The 22,022-nt window shown below is 37.8% G+C and overlaps 1 protein-coding gene across 2 annotated transcripts in view; it reads left to right on the top strand.

Moving 5' to 3' along the window:
* Positions 1-406: 406 nt before the first annotated feature.
* The window catches only part of nbr1b (NBR1 autophagy cargo receptor b), a 32,982-nt gene continuing 11,366 nt past the window's right edge, over positions 407-22,022 (top strand). Inside the window, exons 1-18 of one of the 2 annotated variants that reach the window (XM_088344894.1) lie at positions 407-635; positions 1,633-1,695; positions 4,432-4,450; positions 6,017-6,039; positions 10,308-10,493; positions 11,235-11,312; positions 11,396-11,661; positions 12,393-12,518; positions 12,755-12,961; positions 14,016-14,175; positions 16,171-16,254; positions 16,612-16,797; positions 16,909-17,031; positions 17,973-18,048; positions 18,235-18,345; positions 18,705-18,875; positions 18,971-19,219; positions 20,817-21,009. In XM_088344894.1, the coding sequence (XP_088201020.1) occupies positions 534-635; positions 1,633-1,695; positions 4,432-4,450; positions 6,017-6,039; positions 10,308-10,493; positions 11,235-11,312; positions 11,396-11,661; positions 12,393-12,518; positions 12,755-12,961; positions 14,016-14,175; positions 16,171-16,254; positions 16,612-16,797; positions 16,909-17,031; positions 17,973-18,048; positions 18,235-18,345; positions 18,705-18,875; positions 18,971-19,219; positions 20,817-21,009 (2,423 nt within the window). In that variant the 5' untranslated portion in view covers positions 407-533. The remainder of the gene's footprint in view (positions 636-1,632; positions 1,696-4,431; positions 4,451-6,016; positions 6,040-10,307; positions 10,494-11,234; positions 11,313-11,395; positions 11,662-12,392; positions 12,519-12,754; positions 12,962-14,015; positions 14,176-16,170; positions 16,255-16,611; positions 16,798-16,908; positions 17,032-17,972; positions 18,049-18,234; positions 18,346-18,704; positions 18,876-18,970; positions 19,220-20,816; positions 21,010-22,022) is intronic. The other variant, XM_088344895.1, reaches the window with a different exon arrangement.

Raw genomic sequence — 22,022 nt, forward strand, 5'->3', positions numbered from 1 at the left:
TGGAGCAGTCCTGTCACAGCTGCCACCTGGTGGAAAAGTAGCCAGACCAGTCGCCTTTCCAAGATCAGACCCAGCAGAAAAAGCTAATGTTGTGACTCATCCATTTGCAGAACTGTAATAATAAAAACCTCATCATCCAGTCCAGCGTGAATGTGGATCTTTTGGTGGGACACGTACAACGCGGTTACATATATATATATATATATATATATATATATATATATATATATATATATATATATATATATATATATATATATATATATATATATATATATATATATATATATATATATATATATATATATATATATATATATATATATATATATATATATATATATATATTTACATGTACGTCACACGTGGGAGGCGTGTCTATACACACATACGTCACACGTGGGAGGTGCGGCTGGGATGCCGATGTCAACACAACAAACGCCTCATCCTCTTCCTGGATCCAACCGGCAAGGTTAATCTAAATCGCCCTTGTCCGTCATTTGAACATGTATTAATGCCGAAAAGGTGACACAATGGACTTCTGCATAAACGTAAAGGTGAATTTCAGGGGAAATTCGAAGAATTTCCTCCTGTCGGGTTCCGAAACCAAAAGCTGGGACTCCATGGAGGCCATGGTAAGCTAACTGGATAACTTCCAGGCCGCAAAAAGATACGTATAACCTGTCAATCGATGTTATTATGTACCATGGGAAACCAACGACCAGATAGCTCTTGTCGGTAGAATTGCGAAATATTTTTATATTTTGCGAAAATCATCGCGAAATTCTTACGTTAACATTGCTGAAACGACATCTGATAGCTAGTGCACGAAAATCGACTCAATGTTTTACTTGAGATGCCAATTTAATTGTGTTACGTTCACTATAAAGCTAATTAAGCAGCAGGGCTTTCTGTGTAGGTTGTTGTTATGATACTATAAACATCCTGTTTACTCTACGTTGTAGTCTAAAGTACATGAAATGAGCTAAGGCATACTGTCACAATAACCAAGTGACTCCATGCACGCATGGATTCCATATTACGATTGGAAGGATGCTAAATTCCGGTAGCTATTCTAAAGCATTACGATTATCATCAGCCTTAAAAATATACTCACAATAGCTATAATCAACAGTGTAAATTGACTGCATTGTTCTGTCTGAAAATCCAAACGGTTAATTTTATTTTGCTTTTATAGCCCAAAGACAAATTTTATAATATGGCATTATATTAATTTATTATTGTATTGTAGAACAGTGTTTCTCAACTGGTGGGCCGGGACCCTAAAGTAGATCGCATACTTATTTTCGGTGGGTCATTGTTTAAGGCTAAAAAGAAAAAAAACAGAAAAGAATGCCCCATTCGGAGCTTTTCTTACCGTCAGTCAATATAGGAGGCTCTGTTTTTCAAATGCAAAAAAAATCAATGCCAATTCAGTCTGACACCAAAATGTACGTGTTTATTCTGGGCATTGAGTATTGTTGAATTCTGGTCTTGATAAAATATGTTTTTTCTTGCTTTGGTTCATTGATTTGGATGACACACAAATGGCTTAGACCCGACTGTATTGATCTTTTGAAGGTTTAATCGTGGCATAACATTGTAATACAATTTTATGTTTGTATGGCACAGGTTAAGCGTGCCTTCGGCTTGTGCAGCCTTCAGTTGACCTATTTTGATGAGGAGAATGAAGAGGTAAGAGACTTTTTTTGTTAAATGCTTGTTCCTGGTGTAATTTTATAAACAATATGATCTAATGACGTCAGATACTCTAGAGTGTCAAGTCAAGTCACATTTATTTATATAGCCCTTAATCACAAAAATGTCTCAAAGGACTCCACAGGATTACAATTACACAATTACCTGATCTTAAACCAGCATGTGGGCAAGGAACAACTCAAAAACCTCAGTGTGAGGAAAAAAGAGAGACCTTGAGAAAGGACCTCTCATGTGGTAATCCCCCTTCCAGGATTGACCAGGGTGAATCACAATTAGCATTATCTTCTTTTGAAAACTTTACCACAGACTGACAACACAATCAATTCAAATATTAGCTGTTGACCTACCATCCGGTCATCCATCCATTTTCTTGAACATTCATACTCAGGAGGATCTCGGGGGTTGCTGGATCATGTTCCAGTCATGTCTGGGTAGTCGACAGGAAGATGCCAACCAATTGCAAGTTACACATAAACAGACTGTTAAGACCTAGACTCGCAATGAGAGACAAATAGGAATTTCCAATCAACCTGCCTCTCCTGTTTTGGAGACTTTACAGAAACATGAACTACCAGGTGAAAAGTCACTCAGGCACATAAAGAACACGCAAACACCAACCAAGATGACAAGTTACCCTAATTGAACCCAGGGCCTCTGAACTCTGCCACTCAATCATACAATGTTCCACCGATTGCTATTACAAATATTAACAAAAGACAGTTTTAACGACTATTGTATCTTGTCAACATAGAATGAATGGAAGCCCGAAGATTGTATGCCGTATTATCCTTCTTTGTAAATTTTGTAAATATATCAATCTTTTTCAAGCTGAGAGCTACTTTTTTGTTAATAATTAATAAAAAAAGGGAACCCACTTTAACATGTATTTCTAAAATGACAACTTATCATGTCATTACTATGTTGTTATTATGTTGTTACCAAGTTAAATATTGACAGTAGGGTTAAATGACTCATTCAACCATTATTCAAGTATATTTTACCAGAAACACGCAATGACACAGAACTGGTGAGCTATTTCAGAACTGGTCCACGGGCACCTTAGTTGTCCATTGCGGGGACACTGGTGCCCACAGGCACCACGTTGGAGACCCCTGTTGTATATCATAAGGAAAATGCATAGTGTCCATTCAGTTTTTCTTTTGAATTGCTTTATCGACATCTAAATAGCATACAAATCGTTAATAGAACAATTATTTTCCACAACTCTTATGTTAGGAGCCAGAATGTACATGTGCTATTGATTGTTAGTTTTGTTTTATCATGGGGAGGCTCAGTTTAATTTTTAGGTGTATACAGTATAGTTATATAAACTTTTGTTGTCCGACAGGTGTCCTACCCAGAAAGGCAAAGTGTTTTACTGCTAAGCTTACTGTTGCTTTCCTATTGGCTCACATGTATTTATTTTACTCTGCATATTTTAATGGACTTAAGTGAAATCATTAGGATAATCTATCTTCAACTTGAAGGCCGCAGTAAGCGTATACCTTAGATCACAGTTAAGTCAAAGGAGTAAGTGATGTTTTTTTTTTGTGTAGCTCATAATCACAAGACGTCTCAAAGGGCTGTAAAGACTACCATTACACCATCCCTTGATCTGAAACCTACATGAGGGAAAGGAAAGACTCAAAAACCTCAGGATGAGAAAAATGAATGCTTGAGAAAGGGGCGCACTTGAGGTTCTCCCCCTTGCAGGATGACCAGACTGCAATAGATGTTGCAAGGGCATCAATGCACAATACACATCACAGTATGTCCGATAAGGACACCTTAGTAGATCCGTATTGTACAGAACTCCTCTAACACTTGTAATTTATCCATAGTGTCTTCATACAGACTTCAGGCAACCCCCCAACCATGGTGTTTTAAATGCTTCACACCAGGGGTGGGCCAGCTTGGTCATTGTGATTTTTTTCCAGTAAAATTATTCTTTTGGTGATCGACTGACTATTTAACCCTAAATCCAATAATTAACCTGGTTATAACACAGTAACAACATAGTCATTAGAAACAAAAAGTATCTCTCAGCTTGAAAAAGGTTGGAGACCCATTCTTTTAACTATATGAAATGTTTTTAGCAACTCTGGGTGGCAGAAAAATGTATGTTGGAAACAAATAATTCAAGAATATGTCTACATATTCAATTTTTGGGGGTACCTGGAACTGAATGATACCGTCATGATGTCATCTTGTACCAAGACAGAAAAGGCACAACCAAGTCCTATGCCATGTTACTAGTGGATAAGTTAGTGTGTGCCCTTGAAAGCAAGACTTTTGTTTGTATTGATAGGCAGATTCTTGTGAAAAGTTGAAAAAAAAAACAATGGTGCCCAGATCTGGTGTTCACAAGAATGATCACAACACAGAAATACTTTATAAATAATACTAGATCTTTCCTGTCAGCCCTTATCAAAGCTGATGATTTTAAACGTGTTATAACTTTGTATATGATAATCAGTGGGGGGAAAAAGAAAATGTCTATGAATCAAATTCACGTGGTTCACATTCATACCAATGATTAAGTGATACTATGCTCATTCAGGGAAAAAAACTTGCTCTTCCTGCCTTATCAAACGATATCTCGTGATACAACAATTCTCTCTTTAAAATTAGTATCAGGAGTCCTATTGTATCCCATTTACTCTGAGTTATGTCTTGACTGTGAACTAACTATCACTCATACATTTCTTACAGGTTTCCATTAACAGCCAAGGTAAGAAATCACAAGAACACAAAAGCTTATACTACACTAACGCTTTTTTCAGACTACAGTGTAACTGTTAGCAGCTCAAAAAATACTCTGGTCACACCAGGGGCTGGCGAAATTCTCATTTCTAGGATGCATCACTTTTCTGATATGAGCAATTCTGAATCAATTCATAAAAATACAAATTAAAATTACAATGATTAGAATATGTCACACATTAGAAAGTACCAATAAGGCAGAACCAAGAAGCACTATCCTGTTTTTGGCAATAAGCTAATTGGTCAAGCGCTCTTGCGCCGGCCTGTGTTAACAAACAGCTTCTCGTTCAAACACAATTTGGTCCAATCAGTTTGCATTGTAGGATTTCGACTGTGGAACTCGAGACAAAAGCAACATTATTTACAAGCTTTATCACATTCAAATATAAAACCCATGTAGGTGTTAGAGCTGTGGCCAGTCGGACTGGTCTAGGAGCATTTTCCAATTATGTCATAGTAGCAAATCACAAAAGCAGCAGTACTCATATTTAACACTGTAATTATCAAATCAACAATATGTGTATTACATTAAACTAGTTTTAAAACTCCTGATGATTTGGTCTGTTTACTTGCCTGTTAGATACCTTAGAATAGTGCAACATCGACATTGGAAGAACACCAGCTATTTTAAGTCTAATCAGGTGACGAGCAGATTTATTTTCCTATTTAACTCCTGTCTTGTTTACCATGCTTTGTAGGTGTGACTTTTTAGATGTGTCTTTGCCTTTCATAACTAGTGTATTTCAAAAATCAATAGTTTACAAAGCCACACGTTCATCATACATCTGGCTTCTTAAATTTCCTCTAAAAATGCACAAGATTGATGCCTTTGAATTCAAAATGTACAAAAAATTCCTTCAGGGAGCAGGCCCCCATGACCCCCCTAAACTGTCCACCCAAGTCTCATCAAATTCTATTGGAAAGTATGTGTGATCACCTAAAAAATGCAATGTCCCCACCAATGTCAAGACCTGACCTACATCTTGGGTTAGCTAGCAACGTTAGCAATGCTTGTTGAGGTTGAACTGATGCCCTGTTTCTTTACAAGAGCTTGCAGCTTACCAGCCTTGTGTTGTATTCACAATAACAGGACACTAAATGTTCAAAAGGAGATGGGGAATGAATCTCAATGTTTTGAATAGGTTGGTTGCAAAAAGATCAAATGCATTTGTTTACTGATCACACCACATGGTTATTTATTTACTCATGTATTTATTTTGACTAAATTTACTTCTCCAAAAGTATTTTACTGACAGACTTAAAGCTGCTCAATTGATTGGTGTATCCCGCCAAGCTTCTCTGTGAGCATTAGGGACAGATGCCAGTTTGAACCCATTGGAGCTCTGTCATAATTAGTAATTAAATATGGTTATGTCTATTGTGCCAGGAGTTTGACCCGTCCACACAGCTTCGTTTTAAATAGTAATTGGGTTTTCTGACAAACTTTGTGGGGTACGCTATTTGTAAAATTACATATTCATTGAACCTTCACCTAGTATCTTATTTTCTAATACTCTTTCTGCTTCCATTGCAGGGGAGTACGAAGAGGCACTCAAGGTATGTTAAATTACTTAAATTCAACCAATTTTTTAAAGTAAGCAAAGGGTGGAAACATATGTTGGGCTGGAGAGGAATGGGCGCCACCAGGCTGTACTTGCTCAAGACACACTGCAAGAAATGGTGCCCCTACGATTTAAGTGGTTAAGAGATCCAACCAACCATACTAGCACAATAATACCCAATGCAGCACTTCTGGTCAAAAGCTGCTTATTTTTGTTTGTGTTCTCGTTGCATGTAGGCAAAAGCTATCAATATTAAACGGCAGGCCTAAAGTCAACCTGCTATTTTTCTGGTTTTGTTTTTTGTTGTTTGTTTTAATTAAAAGAAAAGACTAAAAGACTTTTGAAAATAAATAACTTTCGTAGGGCTGGAAAAATCGAGTACAACAGCCGAGATTCATGACTTGGACGTAGGAACATTGCTTTTCTGTAACCTAAATCAGTTTATTCTTTTCGTTGTGGAACTCAAACATAGTTTGTAAATTACTACGATCGATTCGTAAAATTCATAACATGTTGGATTTGAGCATTAATGGGAACATGCAGCTAGTCTCCCTCAGCCAAAGGTTGTGGAGCTTCAACTTGAGTCCGCGCGCACTTCCCCCTTAGAGATATGAGTGTAAGGATGACAGTCAACCGTAAGGTTCCGGTAAGGATCAATGTTTACCAATTTAGCAAATGTATAATACTTTTCCATTGATCCTAACAGTCGTCTTGACAGGAAGGGCACACTACTTCTTATTTGTCACTGCAACACAGTTTCCCATTGAATTTTATGGGACCCTGGTGAGTTGACACTGGACAGTCTTCTGCATAAATTGACCTCTTTCCATTTTTTAGTGACAGGGAAATAAATAATAATTTAATATCAAGTACACATTTTTTTATTCCTGTAAGAGGCACGTTATCCGCAGTAGAAGTGTAAATAAAACAAATATGGTGTCCAACTTGTGAAGTACATTCAGTGGTCAACCACAAAGTCTGGAACAAAAGTACTTAACGCTTCTAAATAAATGACATTTGTTAATTTTAACCATTTAACAGCTGACATTGTTTCTTTGTACTGCATGCATTTAATCTCAAATGCGTTTGTTGGACAAAATCTCGCATAATGCTCAAGTTCTCACTTATACAGGACTGTCTCAGAAAATTAGAATATTGTGATAAAGTTCTTTATTTTCTGTAATGCAATTAAAAAAACAAAAATGTCATACGTTCTGGATTCATTACACATCAACTGAACTATTTCAAGCCTTTTATTATTTGAATATTGCTGAATTTGGCTTACAGCTTAAGAAAACTCAAAAATCCTATCTCAAAATATTAGAATATCATGAAAAAGTATACAAGTAGGCTATTCAACTAATCACCTGAATCATCTAATTAACTCGAAACACCTTGCGAGGGTTTCCTGAGCCTTAAAAACACTCAGCTTGGTTCAGTAACCTAAATCACAAGTATGGGGAAGACTGCTGATCTGACTGCTGTCAGAGGACCATCATTGATACCCTCCATCAGGAGGGTAAGACACAAAAAGAAATTTCTCAAAGAGCAGGCTGTTCACAGAGTGCAGTTTCAAAGCGCCAGAGTCTGGAGAAAGGCTGGAGAGGAGCAAAATCCAAGTTGCTTGAAATCCAGTGTGAAGTTCCCACAGTCAGCAATGGTTTGGGGAGCCATGTCAGCTGCTGGTGTTGGTCCACTGTGTTTCATCAAGTCCAGAGTAAATGCAACTGTGTACCAAGAGATTTTAGAGCACTACATGCTTCCATCTGCTGAAAAGCTCTATGGAGATGAGGATTTCATTTTCCAGCATGATCTGGCACCTGCCCACAGTGCCAAAACCACCAGTAACTGGTGCACTGACCATGGCATCACTGTCCTTGATTGGCCTGCTAATTCCCCTGACCTGAACCCCATCGAGAATTTGTGGGGTATAGTTAAGAAGAAGATGAAAGACACCAGACCTACAAATGCAAATGAGCTGAAGGCCGCTATCGAAGCATCCTGGGCATCAATAACACCTCAGCAATGCCACAGGCTGATTGCCTCCATGCCACGCCGGATTGATGCAGTAATCCGTGCAAAAGGATTCCCAACCAAGTACTGAGTGCATCAATGGACATTTTGAAATGTTTGATTTAGTTTTGCTGTTATAAAATTCTTTTTTTACTTGGTCTGAGGAAGTATTCTAATTTTTTGAGATAGGATTTTTGAGTTTTCTTAAGCTGTAAGCCAAAATCAGCAATATTCAAATAATAAAAGGTTTGAAATAGTTCAGTTGATGTGTAATGAATCCAGAATGTATGACATTTTTGTTTTTTAATTGCATTACAGAAAATAAAGAACTTTATCACAATATTCTAATTTTCTGAGACAGTCCTGTATGCATCCAAAATGTACACGTCAACAAAAGCGTATTGGCTTGAAATCTACTGGAATTTTACCGAGACGAGTCAGTCTCAGTTTCGTTCAAAAGCCAGAGGTATTCCTCTAATGTTTGTACATCACTTATATAAAGCCATGGTATGCAAGTTCTGCTTTCGAAACTCTGCAAGTAGTGTGTGTATTGGCTGTATCCAGGCTTAAATAGTTTTTGTTAAATTCGTTAATAGTTGATGTTAACCCGACCTGAATCCAATCTGTAAAAGTCCGTTCGAACAGCACATATTCACTTTCATAGATAGATAGATAGATAGATTTTTCATCCCCGTAGGGAAATTCACACTTCCAGCAGTCTACCCCGTTGTTTATTAACAGATGAACCTGATGCCCTAAGGGTGCTTGTAGCGGAGTGGATGACGTCACGCCAGTCCAAAAGTTTGACATCCCTGCGGCAGATGGAAAACTTTTCTTTGTGAAAATCCAGGGATACACCACCTCGTGTTAGCAAGTCCGCCTCCACTCCGATTCCCCCCGGCTTTCGTGTCTCTGTTTAGCGGCGTTGACGCAGGATTGCTCCGGGTAGCTCCGGGTGGCTACACATTAGCGTCCGGAATGCTAAATGTGAGCCACGTTTCCGCAAAACACAGCAACTGGGCTCCCTGTGCGCTTCAATGTTTTCCACCAGCACTCGATGATCTTATTTGGTCGTGAGTTCGCATTTACCATGATTACGGATGGTACCGAAGACTTATAACACCGCTAGCCGCTTCGCTAGCTCCGGCTCTTCTTCCAGGATAGGCCCCTTCATCACGCCGGCACGAGAATTCTTCAGGGCAAGGAGTTGAAATTCCTTGAATACAAGCATTTTTTGTGCGCTAAAACCCATGTCCATAGGATAGAGGTAATCCATAGTGTAATTGTCAAAACGGGAAGAAAAAACACCGAAGATAGGAGCAGACAATAAAACAATAGGGCAGCTGCTGGAAAAGGCAGCCGCTCGTGGCAGCACCGCTTTGATGATATGCGATATCCGATATATGATATATATGATGTCCTATATATGATATATATCAGATCGTTTGTAATGTGACTACTGTGTGAATGGTCAAGAGGCATTCATGCGACCTGCACATCATCGAAAGGAGACAGATGTTATTATTTTGCGTTCAACGAGGCGGAAGAAGCGGAGAAATCAACGACCGTGGCAGACGACAACAGGGAAATCATTCAATGGAGGGAAAGCGAGGTTTTGGATTTCATTAATATTTGGGGCCATAACTCTGTTCAGCCTCCAGTAACACAATAACTTTCAAAATACTACATACGCTCCGCCGATAGCATCCATGAGTACTTCCGCAAACTAGGAACATTGCACGTGACGTCACGTGTCCTCTTCTGCACATGCAGGACACATGTGGCATTTATACAGGAGATCAAATAGAAGTCACAGGAGATCACATATAAGTTCCATTTAGTTGAAAATGTGAACAATCTCACACGACAGATTTCAACCAAAAATTGGAGTTGCGCTTTAAGCTCTGCCGTGTGAACCTGGTCATTGTTTACAGCTCAAAAGACGTTATTGGCCTCTGTCCATGCGCAACTCCCAGCGGAGATTATATTCAAGTAGAGATGCCTCACTCTTTCGGAAAAATATGTCCGGTGATAATAGTCAAAATATGACATTTTTAAAACTATTTTTACTATTGATTTTTGTCGATAACATACACTAATTACTACTCTAATATAAAGTAAGCAACCCCGTGAACTTTTTGGGTGTATTTTATTTTTGTATGACTGTAATAAATTGGAATTTACATTTCAGTTGATGTATCTTCAAAAAATGCCATAAATGTAATTGACATACTGGTTGTGGTTCTTCAGAGTGCAGTAAGGCAAGGGAATCGACTCCACATGAATGTTTATGAGACTCGTGGTCAACCAGCAAGAGTCTCAACTGGAAAGGCTGGTGCTGAGCCCAAGCGAGGCTTCAGACCTCCTCAGCACTGTCCTGCTCTTACCCAGGTTGTCAGTCGCAAGGTTCAAGCAGCGGTTTCAGAACAGGGCATGGTAAGAATCAATCCGAGTTTTTACTTAACATTTTTACTCGAGTATTCCACATTTGCCTAAACTTTAGGGCCTAAAGCTTAATCACAGCCTTTGTGTCAAGGGCTATTAGAGCCGTGTAAACAGGATTTCCTTTTTTTGTTTATTTTTTTGGTACAATATCTATCAGTCCTAGTTTCCTTATCTAATTGATTTTTATCACACAGAAAACAGAAGCCTATTTAAAATTCTGTTTTGTAAATGCTATTATATAATAATATTTAACCTATTTTGACCCAATGCAGGATAAGAAATTATCTCCTTTGTTAAATCACCAATTATCGCCATTCTGGACAATAAGGCGCACCGAAAGACCCCAAAATTGACCAGAAATGTTCAAGTGTTCCTTATAACCAGTTGGGCCTTATATACCGATAGAATAAAGTGGATAAGATTGGAAACGCATATAGGTGTCCATTGCTACACACGGACATCAAAAGCATTGTGCTCCAATCCAAAGAAATTTAATAACGTTTTCAAGAGATTCAAGCATGATTATACATGTTGTTAGACAGTGTTCACTCAATATGCTTTGCATCCTGGTTGTCCTGGAAGGGAATTACCATATGCTTGGTTTTTCGTTTTTCATTCATTCTGTTACTGGTATTTATTATTATTGTAGGATGTTTTAAACCATAAACTGCGTGTTTGTGCAGCCTTTTGAGATTCTTCTGCTATCCATTTTGTTTCATATTTCCTCTACAGATTATTATGAAAGAAATGAAAGGGACAAAAGAAGAAGACAAGACTCCACCTGCTTGGTTCACCTCGTACATGGAGAAGGTAAGGTGAACATGTAACAAGCAAACTTAGTAATATTTCCCACAGGTAATAGGTTTCTGCTTTTCTCTCTCTTGTCGGACCAGTTTAAGGACCAGGTGGTCCGTGAGGCCGTTGAGAAAATTTGCAGGGAATTCTCTGGCCAATGCTGCATTCACAAACCCCTGAGTGGAGTAGTGGGGAATAGAGGGGATGCAGTAGCTAGTGCAACCGTGACCAGAGGGGATACAATAGCTAGTGCAACTGTGGCACCTGAGGTTTCTTCCTCTAACTTGCCTGGAGCTCCATCCTCTTCTACTCTACCCTGCTCCTCCTGCAGGGGACAGACCACAGGGGGGGGCTACCAATGCAGGTAAATAATATTGTATTATTGCAGGGTTCGTACGGGCGCTTGAATTCCTTGAAAATGCCTGAATTTTAATTTTGTGTTTTCAAGAATTGAAAAGTGCTTGAACTTTAATTGTCCTATGAAGTATTAATGACCCCTTCGGGTAAGGCCCAAAAAGACGAGTGCATGCTTCACCCAAACACGGCACTTTGAAATGTTTATTAGTGCAAGGATTACACGTCTATTTTTGAAATTTAATGATAGGGAATGTAAAAAAACAAGTGCAACTGAAAATGTAAAGCTACATATTACCGTCATTTTCTACCCAACAACTAATGTATATAGGGAGTTATTTGTCTCAAAAACATAAATTCGCAATTTACTCCAAGAAGCATATTTCTTGATAAATGCACACCCAAAATTTAAAAAAAGCATACGTAAATTACAGATCCTTTTGTTGATCTGCAAAATGCACTATATAATATCACCCCCTGCAACAGCACCCGCCCGAGAGCCGGCCCAAGGGCTTGAAGCAATGCCACAAGGACAAACAGCAACCCCCAGCTCACCAACGCTGCACAGGGCCAGCGGACCCCCACCCAGCCCCTCACTGGCCCCAGCCCCCTCTCACCCCATCCCGCCCCACATCCCCATCTGCCCACACCACTCGACCTCGCCCCCAGCACCATCCCCCACATTCTTCAATTTACTCAAATATTTATGTTATTTTTTTCTGTTTTTTTTTGCCCCAACAGTGTGTGTACATCTTGTACTTTATGTGAGCCTTGCAGTTTCTCTCATGATCCGAGTCACAATTTGGTGAGGGCCAGAACTCCCCTTTCAATACCAGAACATGGATCACCTGCCCCTGACCACAGCAGGTATGAAAATTGACTGTAATTTTGGAATTGCTGCAAAATTCAACTTAACTAAACTTTACATATATCTGTAATTCTTTGAACTCAGGGAACAGAAAATATGATTTGAATCAGAATTAGAAAATCAGATCTAATGTGTGGCCTGCTTTTTTAACTTATGTGATGAAAAGGAGGTATTTAATCACATCTCTGTGTTGTCCAAATCTTAGAATCACTTTTTCTGATGGCGTTTCTTTCAGATTCTACAGGAGGGGTGATCGCAGCTTCCGTAAGGCCGAAAAGCAGCGCCTTAAAGCAGAAAAGCGTCTTTTGAAGGCCGAAGTGAAAGAGATCCGAAAACAGTTAAGGATGGAGAGACGTGGCATACAATGGAGTTCCTCCCAGAGAGATGGAAGTTCTTCTCCTGTACTACTTCAACCTCGCGCTACCCAGCACAACAGTCCTGAGTAGGTTGCTTAATAGGATTTTTTAATAATTAAAATATATGAAGTCTCATTTTTTAAAATATAATGACCAAGCCTGACAGTAACAATGTATCATCATTTAACTCATTCAATGCCAGACATTTTTCCTCAAATAGTAAGAGACGATGCGAGACAGATTTTTCCATTTGACTCATTTTTGAATGCTGACAGATGTAGTTCTGTGGATATAAAAGCATAGAATGAATCAAAAGAAAGCTCAAACCCTCAGCTTCCATTAGAAATTTTAAATAACAGTTGAACATTGATAAGTTTCTTGCAAATAAAGATTTCCCAGGGATTTTTTTTTTTGTGAAAGACCACATTTCAAGCAGAGCTTTCACTTTGTTTTTTGTTTTTTTGTTTTTTTGCCTTTGTGTTATCTCCAATATTTACACAATGCTTTCCATAAATACAATGGCACATGGCTTGCAAAATAACATTGAATGCTGAATTATAATGCATGAACTTTGCAAAAACTTTTCATCACCCAATGTTTCCGGTGAAAGTGATCAAACAATTTTGGTCACCATGACAATTACGCTCCTGCGGATGTGCACGAAACGTCATCCCTCTCTGTCCCAATGATAATGAAGGGACTGGGATGTGGGATTTCCTCTGTGTTGACAAATGTCTAGTCAAAGCCACTTCTGCCATCTATTGGTCCGTTTTCATACTGAAACCATTTCCAGAGGCTTGACACTTAATGGTGACCTGTGCCAAACCTTTATAATAGATTAAAAAAAATAGTAAAAAAAATATTTTTTTGTTTTGGTACTCAGGGATAATGCTTTTGAAAACATTGTTTACGTTATGGCCATGAATGAGTTAATGTGAAAAACTGTTCTCGGTTTCTTGAAAACAAAGTCAGGTAGTTTTAGATGTACATATATTAAAAATGTCATGTCATTTTGTGAATGCTCAGTAATTATTCATAACTAAACAACTTTGAAGAGAACTGCTAAAACCCAACGTCAGTTGTGGGGCTAGGATGCATACAAATTGTTACAAAATAGTCAGTGATTTATTTTGCTTTTAGACGACCAAAGCGGCCCTGTCCCGTGATGCTTCCAACAATGACGGCAACATTTCTAGATGAGAACCTTCCTGATGGGACCCGTTTGCGTCCTGGAACCAAGTTTATCAAGTACTGGAAAATGAGAAACACCGGAACAATGAGTTGGAGCTCTGATACCAAGGTAGAATGAACATTTTTCCTGATCATTAGTGAATGCACAAATATCCCCCCTTGTTGTGAGACTGCTGGAAGTATTGTTTCTATTCTTTTTTAATTTTATTCTTGTAAGAAAGCTTAAAAAATTCTTAAGTATGCTGTTTTTTCTTTATTATTTTCATTGTTATTAAAATACTGACTATCCGTATAGGTAATTTCAATGTCCGACAACTCCAACTTGTCGCAAAGATAAATGCCATTAGATTTTTAGTCAAGACGCTTGCAGTTCATGTACAACTAAACAATGGGTACCTTATTTTTCCCATTCATTGACAATGGAACCAACTTTCAACAGTTGGTGAAAGCGCACTCATAATTGGTCAATCGTGCCATGGCCAAGCGCACTTACTGCTAAACTTTGTATTTTGGAGGTGATTTAGAGTCCAATCAATCTCTGCCCAAGTCATCATCGTGTAGAGCAGTGGTCGGCAATTCAAAATGTTGAAAGAGCCATATTGGACGTCTGGAACTGCAAAATATCAAAAACCTTCTATAAGCCTTATGATGAATGCAAATATTTATGACAAGTATGTGTCCTGACAGTCTTTCATCATCTATCAGTTAGTTAGTGTGTGAAAGGGAAAAGTGTGAAGCACATTGTAAAGCACTTTGGGAGGTCTTCATTGACCATTTACATTTACCATTGCAGTTTGTTAGGCACTTGAGCATCTTGACCGAACTTAAAAAAAATGTTACTGCTTTAAGGGGGCAACATTATTCAAAAACAAGAGGCATACTCAAGCAATCCGTCATACAGGGTTTTACGGGTGCTTGAAATATTTGAATATAAATGTTGTGTTTTCAAAGTCAGGAAAATGCTTGAATTCGGTTGAAGTGCTTGAAAGTGTTTGAAATTGTTGCCATTGCCATGTTTTTTGGCAGTCTAACTCTGTATACCATGCAATGAAATGAAGATTTATTTTTTTTCTAATGTGTGCGAAAATTACGCTGACATTCCTGCTCGCAGTCATTATGGCGTTACCGCCCTTTACTGGAAGCTTTTGTTTTATTTACAAATTAAATATTATCAATAATTACAAAACACTATGCACCAAATTATTTAGCAATTGGTAGTTTTATGTGGTCGGCAAGGAATCCCTTCAAAACACATGAAATATCAATTGAATTATTTGGATCTATAAAAAAATTGTAAAATACAATTTTTTTTTTTTGCTTTTTACATACTGAACAGATTTAAAGTCAGAAAACAACACAACATCCCTGAAATGGCAAAACAATAAAATAAAAATTCTAAATATTATTTCTTCAGTGCTATAAATACATGATAGAATGCAATAAATAACTATATAATATTCTATTTTAACCAATTTAGACACAGATCCACATGCAAAATTATAAATTAAGTAAAACAAAAAGCAAAAGATCAGCAGTCTCAGATTAAATGAGCTCTGCTTTAGAGCAATCAATTTCATGAAAATGAGTCAAAATTTGGCTCTTTTTTCTGCTTTTTATACATACGGTACTTTCTTAATTATTTTATTTTCCATATTGAACTCAATTATTATCCAACACCTATAGAGCCATTTCCAAGCTGCGTGTGTTTCGTTAAAGCAGAATGGTAGAATTCATGTCAGTTTATAGCAGCTCATTCACACAAAACTATTGTATATCATAAATAGGAACACCTCAACATAGCACTTTATTTTAGTCATCAAAGTAAAAAAAAAACGTTCTTTTGATCCGCGCTGGATTTCTTACTTTGAAAGTACTGCAAATATTGTAAACTTGGCCTTGAAAGTGGATGAAAAGTGCTTGATTTTGGCCAAAAAAGTGAATGAACCCTGATTATAGGATAGATACAGTAGTAAGAAAACAAGGTAATTTATGTGCAGAATGTATTTTTTTTAGTGATGTTCCCTTTGCAATGTTTTAAATCTTCATTCCGTCATGGTGTACGTACTGATATTTGCATCTTCCTAATCACATTTGCTTTTTTCAGCTGAAGTTTATGTGGGGAAATCTGGCTGTGGGATCTGGGGATCGTTGGAGAGAAGTGTCTGTTCCTTTTCTCCAGCCTGGACAGGTATGGATGGTTTGATATCATGATAAAAGTTGGGAATTTCCTTGCTATTTCTTTTAACATGCAGAGAAGACAAAAGCATATTAATAAAATATGTAGGAAAAACACAATGCACAAGGGATCGTGCAAATCCCTGAAATAAACTCAAAAAGATTATTTTCAGACATTCAGCTTCTGTGCGACAACTTTTTCAAGTATTTATGCGGAAAAACATTAGATTCGATTCTGGTCTTTAATCCATAGGCTTTCTGGGTGTTTACTAAATACAATTTCAATATATATTTATTTCTGTTTCAAATCAATCGTAACCCTTTGTCCTACTGCCTTACTCTCATTACATGTTACTGTCTCTATTTCCAGGTTGGAATTGTGAGTGTAGCATTATGTGCCCCATCTTTTGAGGGATCCTACACCTCTCATTGGCGTCTTGCACATGGTGGAGAGCAATTTGGACCAAGAGTATGGTGCAGCATTGTGGTTGACCCTCTGGCCCCTGCCCCAGTGATGGCTGATGGCATACTTGTTTCACCGTGTGTCACACCACAGGTATGATCATGTACGCAGGTTGCTGAAAGTAATCAAAGCAAATCAATTATGATGTGGAAATTGCAAAAACATTATTTCTTGAGTTTAAGTAGTATTTTGTTCAACTGTCAGCAGGCTAAAAATCCAGTTTTAAAAGATGGAAAAACCGGTACTGCCTCTCGAAAGCAGGCTCAACTTTCAGTAGATAGTGGAGAAGAGTACTTCATCCCCTCTGTGGACCTTCTCACTGCACAGGTAATGCTCTTTAGTCTTGAAGAATGACCCTTATCTTATATTTAGTCAATTCAATTCCTTCTGGTAAACAAAAGTCCTAATATAACAATATTTGAATGATTTTATGGGGTGGACCTAGAGGTTTTCTTTGAAATGAATATTGTCAAGAAACTTACCAATGTTCAACTGTTGTTTGTGAACAATTGTTAAAGCTACAAACATCCTTCTTTTCAAATGAAAGATGGGGGTTCAATTTTATTGATATGACAATTTTCATAAGTCCTTGAAAAAATTGTCAAAATGCCATTTATGAGCTGGATCCGGCTCTTCAAAATTTGAAGAATAACTTCTAGCATTGATTGAGTTAAAACCATTCTCACAATTCTGCATCCAAAATTATAGTAATAATAAATCAAATGTATATAGCGCTTATTTGGACACATTAAGACACTTTATATGAGAAAATATGTTGCTGCTGACTTCTGTTTGAATTGTGTGTAGTTTAACTTTTAAATATACCCAAATTGACCTCAAACACTGATTTTACTAAAGAGGTTAAAAGCAAAAGTATTGTGTGTCCTTTATAATAGGAGACAGACATGGAAGGAGGATCATTTTTTAGACATGCTTCTGCTCATTTTTCTAGTTCGTGTTCCTGGCTCTTGAAACGGTTATGGTCTTTATAAGAGGGAAATAACAGTACATACATACAAGCTTTACACAAACATGTCTTTTAAATGCACATTTTATTCTTATTTACTCGTGAAAACAATTATGGTTTAGTGTGTACAGTGTGCAGTATATATCTCGTATGACAACCACGGAAAGTACAGTATTTAGTTTTTCTCTCAAGGACCCTCTTCAGAAAGTAACCTTAGTTTAGAAACGTTGCAATTCTGAAGAAACAGGTTGTCTTGTTAAACAATTGTTTCTTTATGTTTTTATTGCTTTGTATCGCTCAGGATCTTTTGTCTTTTGAGTTGCTGGACATCAACATTGTTCAAGAGTTGGAAAGTGTTCCAAATAACACCCCAGCTGGTAAGAAGAGCTTGAATGCATTTGTCATGTTTGTTAATGACTGTTTCTGTACTGTTTAATGATATACTACATTGAATGCAACGACCAATTTGTCAACTTGCAATGTGATATTTTACCAGAGGAACTTTTACTGCCTGAACCGACTGATTGGATTTATGTAACTTTATCTTTTTATTCCCGATTAAGATATGACTCCTTGCATTTCTCCTCTGCCTCAAGATGGACATCTACAGGACAATAGGTGCCCGTCTTTAGGGCTGATCCAAGAAGAAACTGAGATCATCAATAGTATTATGGGTAACTAAAATGAATGGCATACATGCACCTATCCTTAACTTTTGGAACTCGGGCGTGTTTAATATTACCTTTTTTTTAGATAGATTCTCAACCCTTGAGTAGCCATGAATCATGATGCTAAATATTAGAGGTAAGATCGGGCCTTATAAATACAACAGGACCCAAGCCTGCGGGTATTAAAGCCTGACCAAGCCTCAGCCCTACCAATTGAATTGGTTGGCCAGGTCTGGAGCAAACCCAACATTTTACATTTTATTTGTGAGGACTAGTGAGTGGTGATTTTGTCCGAACCCGCCCACCACCATAGAAACAAAGAACAATGACAGTATTATATTATTGTATTTCTATTTTCTCTTCAGATGTATCTCATGGAGTAAAATCTAAAGTGGAGGATAGTGGCATACCAGCAGAAGAGGAGGGTGAGGAGGATATCAGTAGTACTCAGTTTGTCTGCGAAACAGTGATTCGCTCCATGACATTGGAGGAGGGCCCTGACCACACCCCAATTAGATCATCCTGCTCAGGAGCAGGTATAGTAAACAAACACAAAGGAATTTCAGAAATTATCCATTTGAATAGGTAGACATCCTGCAAGGTTTATAGTTTATAATCTGCTTTCTGACAGTGGTACGCCCGGCCATAAATATCGGCTCCAGTACGAAAAGTAAAGCAGTTAAAACCGAGGAAGTTTTGGAAAATCTCCATAATGCCTTGAAACTACCAGCTACGATGAAGTCTTCTCTACCATCCCCTTTGAAAGCCTCTCTGCCAGCTCCTCTGTCTATGGTCCCAGACCAAGTGGCTGGTCCAAGCTCAGCCCCAACACTCGACACTCCATTGATGCTTTCTACTTTACGGGAGTCCACCACATTAGGTAAGGAGTACATTCACAATTAACTACTTCTTCTCGTAAAGGTCCCAGCTGACTTGGAGCAGAGGGCAGGGAGACACATTTGACTGGTTTCCCACAAGTTGCTTTGCCCAGAGACAGAAGATCTTTCACACATCAATATACCATATTCTCACAGCAATAAGGCCCACCATCCTTAAAGGCACAGTCTCAGTTATGTGTGCCATTGCTGTATTTACAATCCGCACACCCAAACATGATCCTTTAACGTTCTCATGGTGTCTGCTACTACGTCCACCTTTCAACAACTAAACCACCAAGACACACACAGGTGCATATTTAAAAATGGAGCAGTAGGAAAACTGAGTTTGGTTGTGTATCAATAACGGTGTACAACATTTTATATCATCAATTGCGGTGGGCATGGTAAAACACATGGATAAAACAGACACAAAAATCTAGTAGGAACAAATCATATTTTTACTGGTAACTGATTTAATAGAACCCATCAAAGTCTTTTTTCTGTTTCTGAATTAAACAGACGCGCAGAATGTCTATCAAATCTGCGAGGTTCACTTTCAGAGTTGCTTTCTATGCTCTGCAGCTCCTTACAAATAATTAGGCGAAATTTCGAACAGTGCTGTTGGCAAACGGATGGCGTCAGGTGCTCGTGGTTCTTATGATGGGCACGCATAGTCACAGTTCAACAGCGATGTTGATGCGTGGAAAAACAACTATGTTCTGCATAACACATGTTCCCATTCTTTAATACAGTGTTTTTAAACCTTTTTTGAGCCAGGGTATGTTTTTTACGTTGGAAAATTTTTTGCGGCACACCACTAACCAAAAATGTTATAAAATGACACTGAACAGTCTATTTAATTACAATATAATTTATAATACCCCCAGTTTTTACAGCACAGACACTTGACAATGACATAATATTTGCAGAAAATGATTCATAAAATATACAATTTTAAAAAGTGACATTGGATAATTTCTCACGGCACACCTGACGATCTCTCATGGCACACTAGTGTATCACGGCACAGTGGTTGAAAATCACTGCTTTGATATACAATTGAAGCCCACACTTCTCTCTTTAATGTTCCCATGATGTCCTTTACTAAGTTTACCTTACAACAACTCACACACAGGGCAGACCACACTTTAGGGCACATCCACCGCTTTTTTAGGAAAATGTAATACTTTTTAGTGCACAATATGGTCATTAACATACAAGTAAATCAAATTCACACTAAAAAGGACATTCTTTTCAAATCCAAAGATTAACAATTTCTTATTTAAGTCTTTAAAACAACAAAAATGTCCACCTTTTTAAAAAGAATATATTTTTGAAATATATGTGCAGAATTAAGTAGTTGATGTTTTTTATCTAAAGGCATATTTTTGCTATCCTGTAGCGTCTTAAGACTTAACTAGCTCATTAAATTATTCTTATCACAGCCATCTTGATTGTTGCACTGATGTTGTTTGTGTTCATTCTGAAAAGATATGTACGGTACATGTCCATTTAATATGAAATTGAGTTTATTTTCTTCTGTTAGTATTTTATGCAAACACTTGTATCAATTAAGGTGGTTTCAAATTGCTGACACAGGTGATGGTCCACACAATGATGGTGTCTCGGTTGAAACCAAAGAAAACAAGAGTGAGAAAGACTCAGAGGTGACAGAAGAAATGAAAAAGAAAGACAGACTGAGGAGTCGCACCTCTTCAACCTCCTCAGAAGAATACATCATCCTTCCTGACTGTTTTGACACCAGCCGACCACTAGGAGAGTCCATGTATAGGTTTGTAGGGTGATTTGACCTGGTATATTGCAATTTCCCCGAAAATCAATACTCGTCTCCTTTGCCTCTTTTCCACAATATTGGTTTAGCACGCCGATGCCCAATCTAAGTCTTACCATGTCCGACAAGGCTCCGGTGTGGCACCGTGCGCCGCCATCTTGTGACTGGCAGGGTGTTCCTTTTACATTTGCAGTGTCTTGGTTGGTTTGCTTTAGGTGCTAAAGCCAAGATGGGATTTTTAAGTTTCGTATTAGGTAATTGGGATGTTTTTTTAAACATTCTGGGGTAGGACAAAATCCAAATGATCACATGAAAATCAGGTAAATAAATATATTTAATCTTATTTATGTAAAATAGCAAAATGCCAATTTGTTGTTCAATGCTCATTCTGCCTGTCCTTTTAACTCAATGTCAGAAAGGATTGCCAATAGATTAGACATTAGATCTCTCACTCTCGGTTTTGCTCTCCTATGATGCAAAGTAAAAATGCAACTTTGTGTTTTATGTGTGTCTTACAAAAAAGACGTCTCGGTATAGAGCTCTCTGCTCAAATGAATTTTTCTTGCCCTGCCCAATCAAAGCAAAACCAGACATGACATGAGAATAACGGCGTCGTTTTCTTATTTGCACAATAAATGTCTCACAATTACGCAACAAAAATGCTGATATGGCCAAGCTCTTTTAACTTATAAGATGGACTTGGAAATATAAAGTAATTTGATACAAAGTGAAGTGAACGGCAGAATTTTCTTTTTTCCTGGATATTTGTCCTGCTTTACACATAATTTGAAGTCAATTCAAGTTAAAAGGTTGGCATTCAACACACCCTTAAAACTCGGCCCTAGTTGGTTTTCATAGAAATGTTGCAAATCACGCATCTTCAGTAAGTTTTTAAGTCATCCAAATTGTTATTCTACAAAGAGATATCAACATAGATGTAACATTCCAATTTGCTTAAAACATTTTAAATTTGACTTTTTCTTTAAACAGTGCAAAACAGTCCTGAAGATCTA

Source organism: Urocampus carinirostris, chromosome 1 (genome assembly GCF_059441175.1).
Source record: "Urocampus carinirostris isolate Australia breed hairy pipefish chromosome 1, RoL_Ucar_1.0, whole genome shotgun sequence".
Taxonomy (NCBI): Eukaryota; Metazoa; Chordata; class Actinopteri; order Syngnathiformes; family Syngnathidae; genus Urocampus; species Urocampus carinirostris.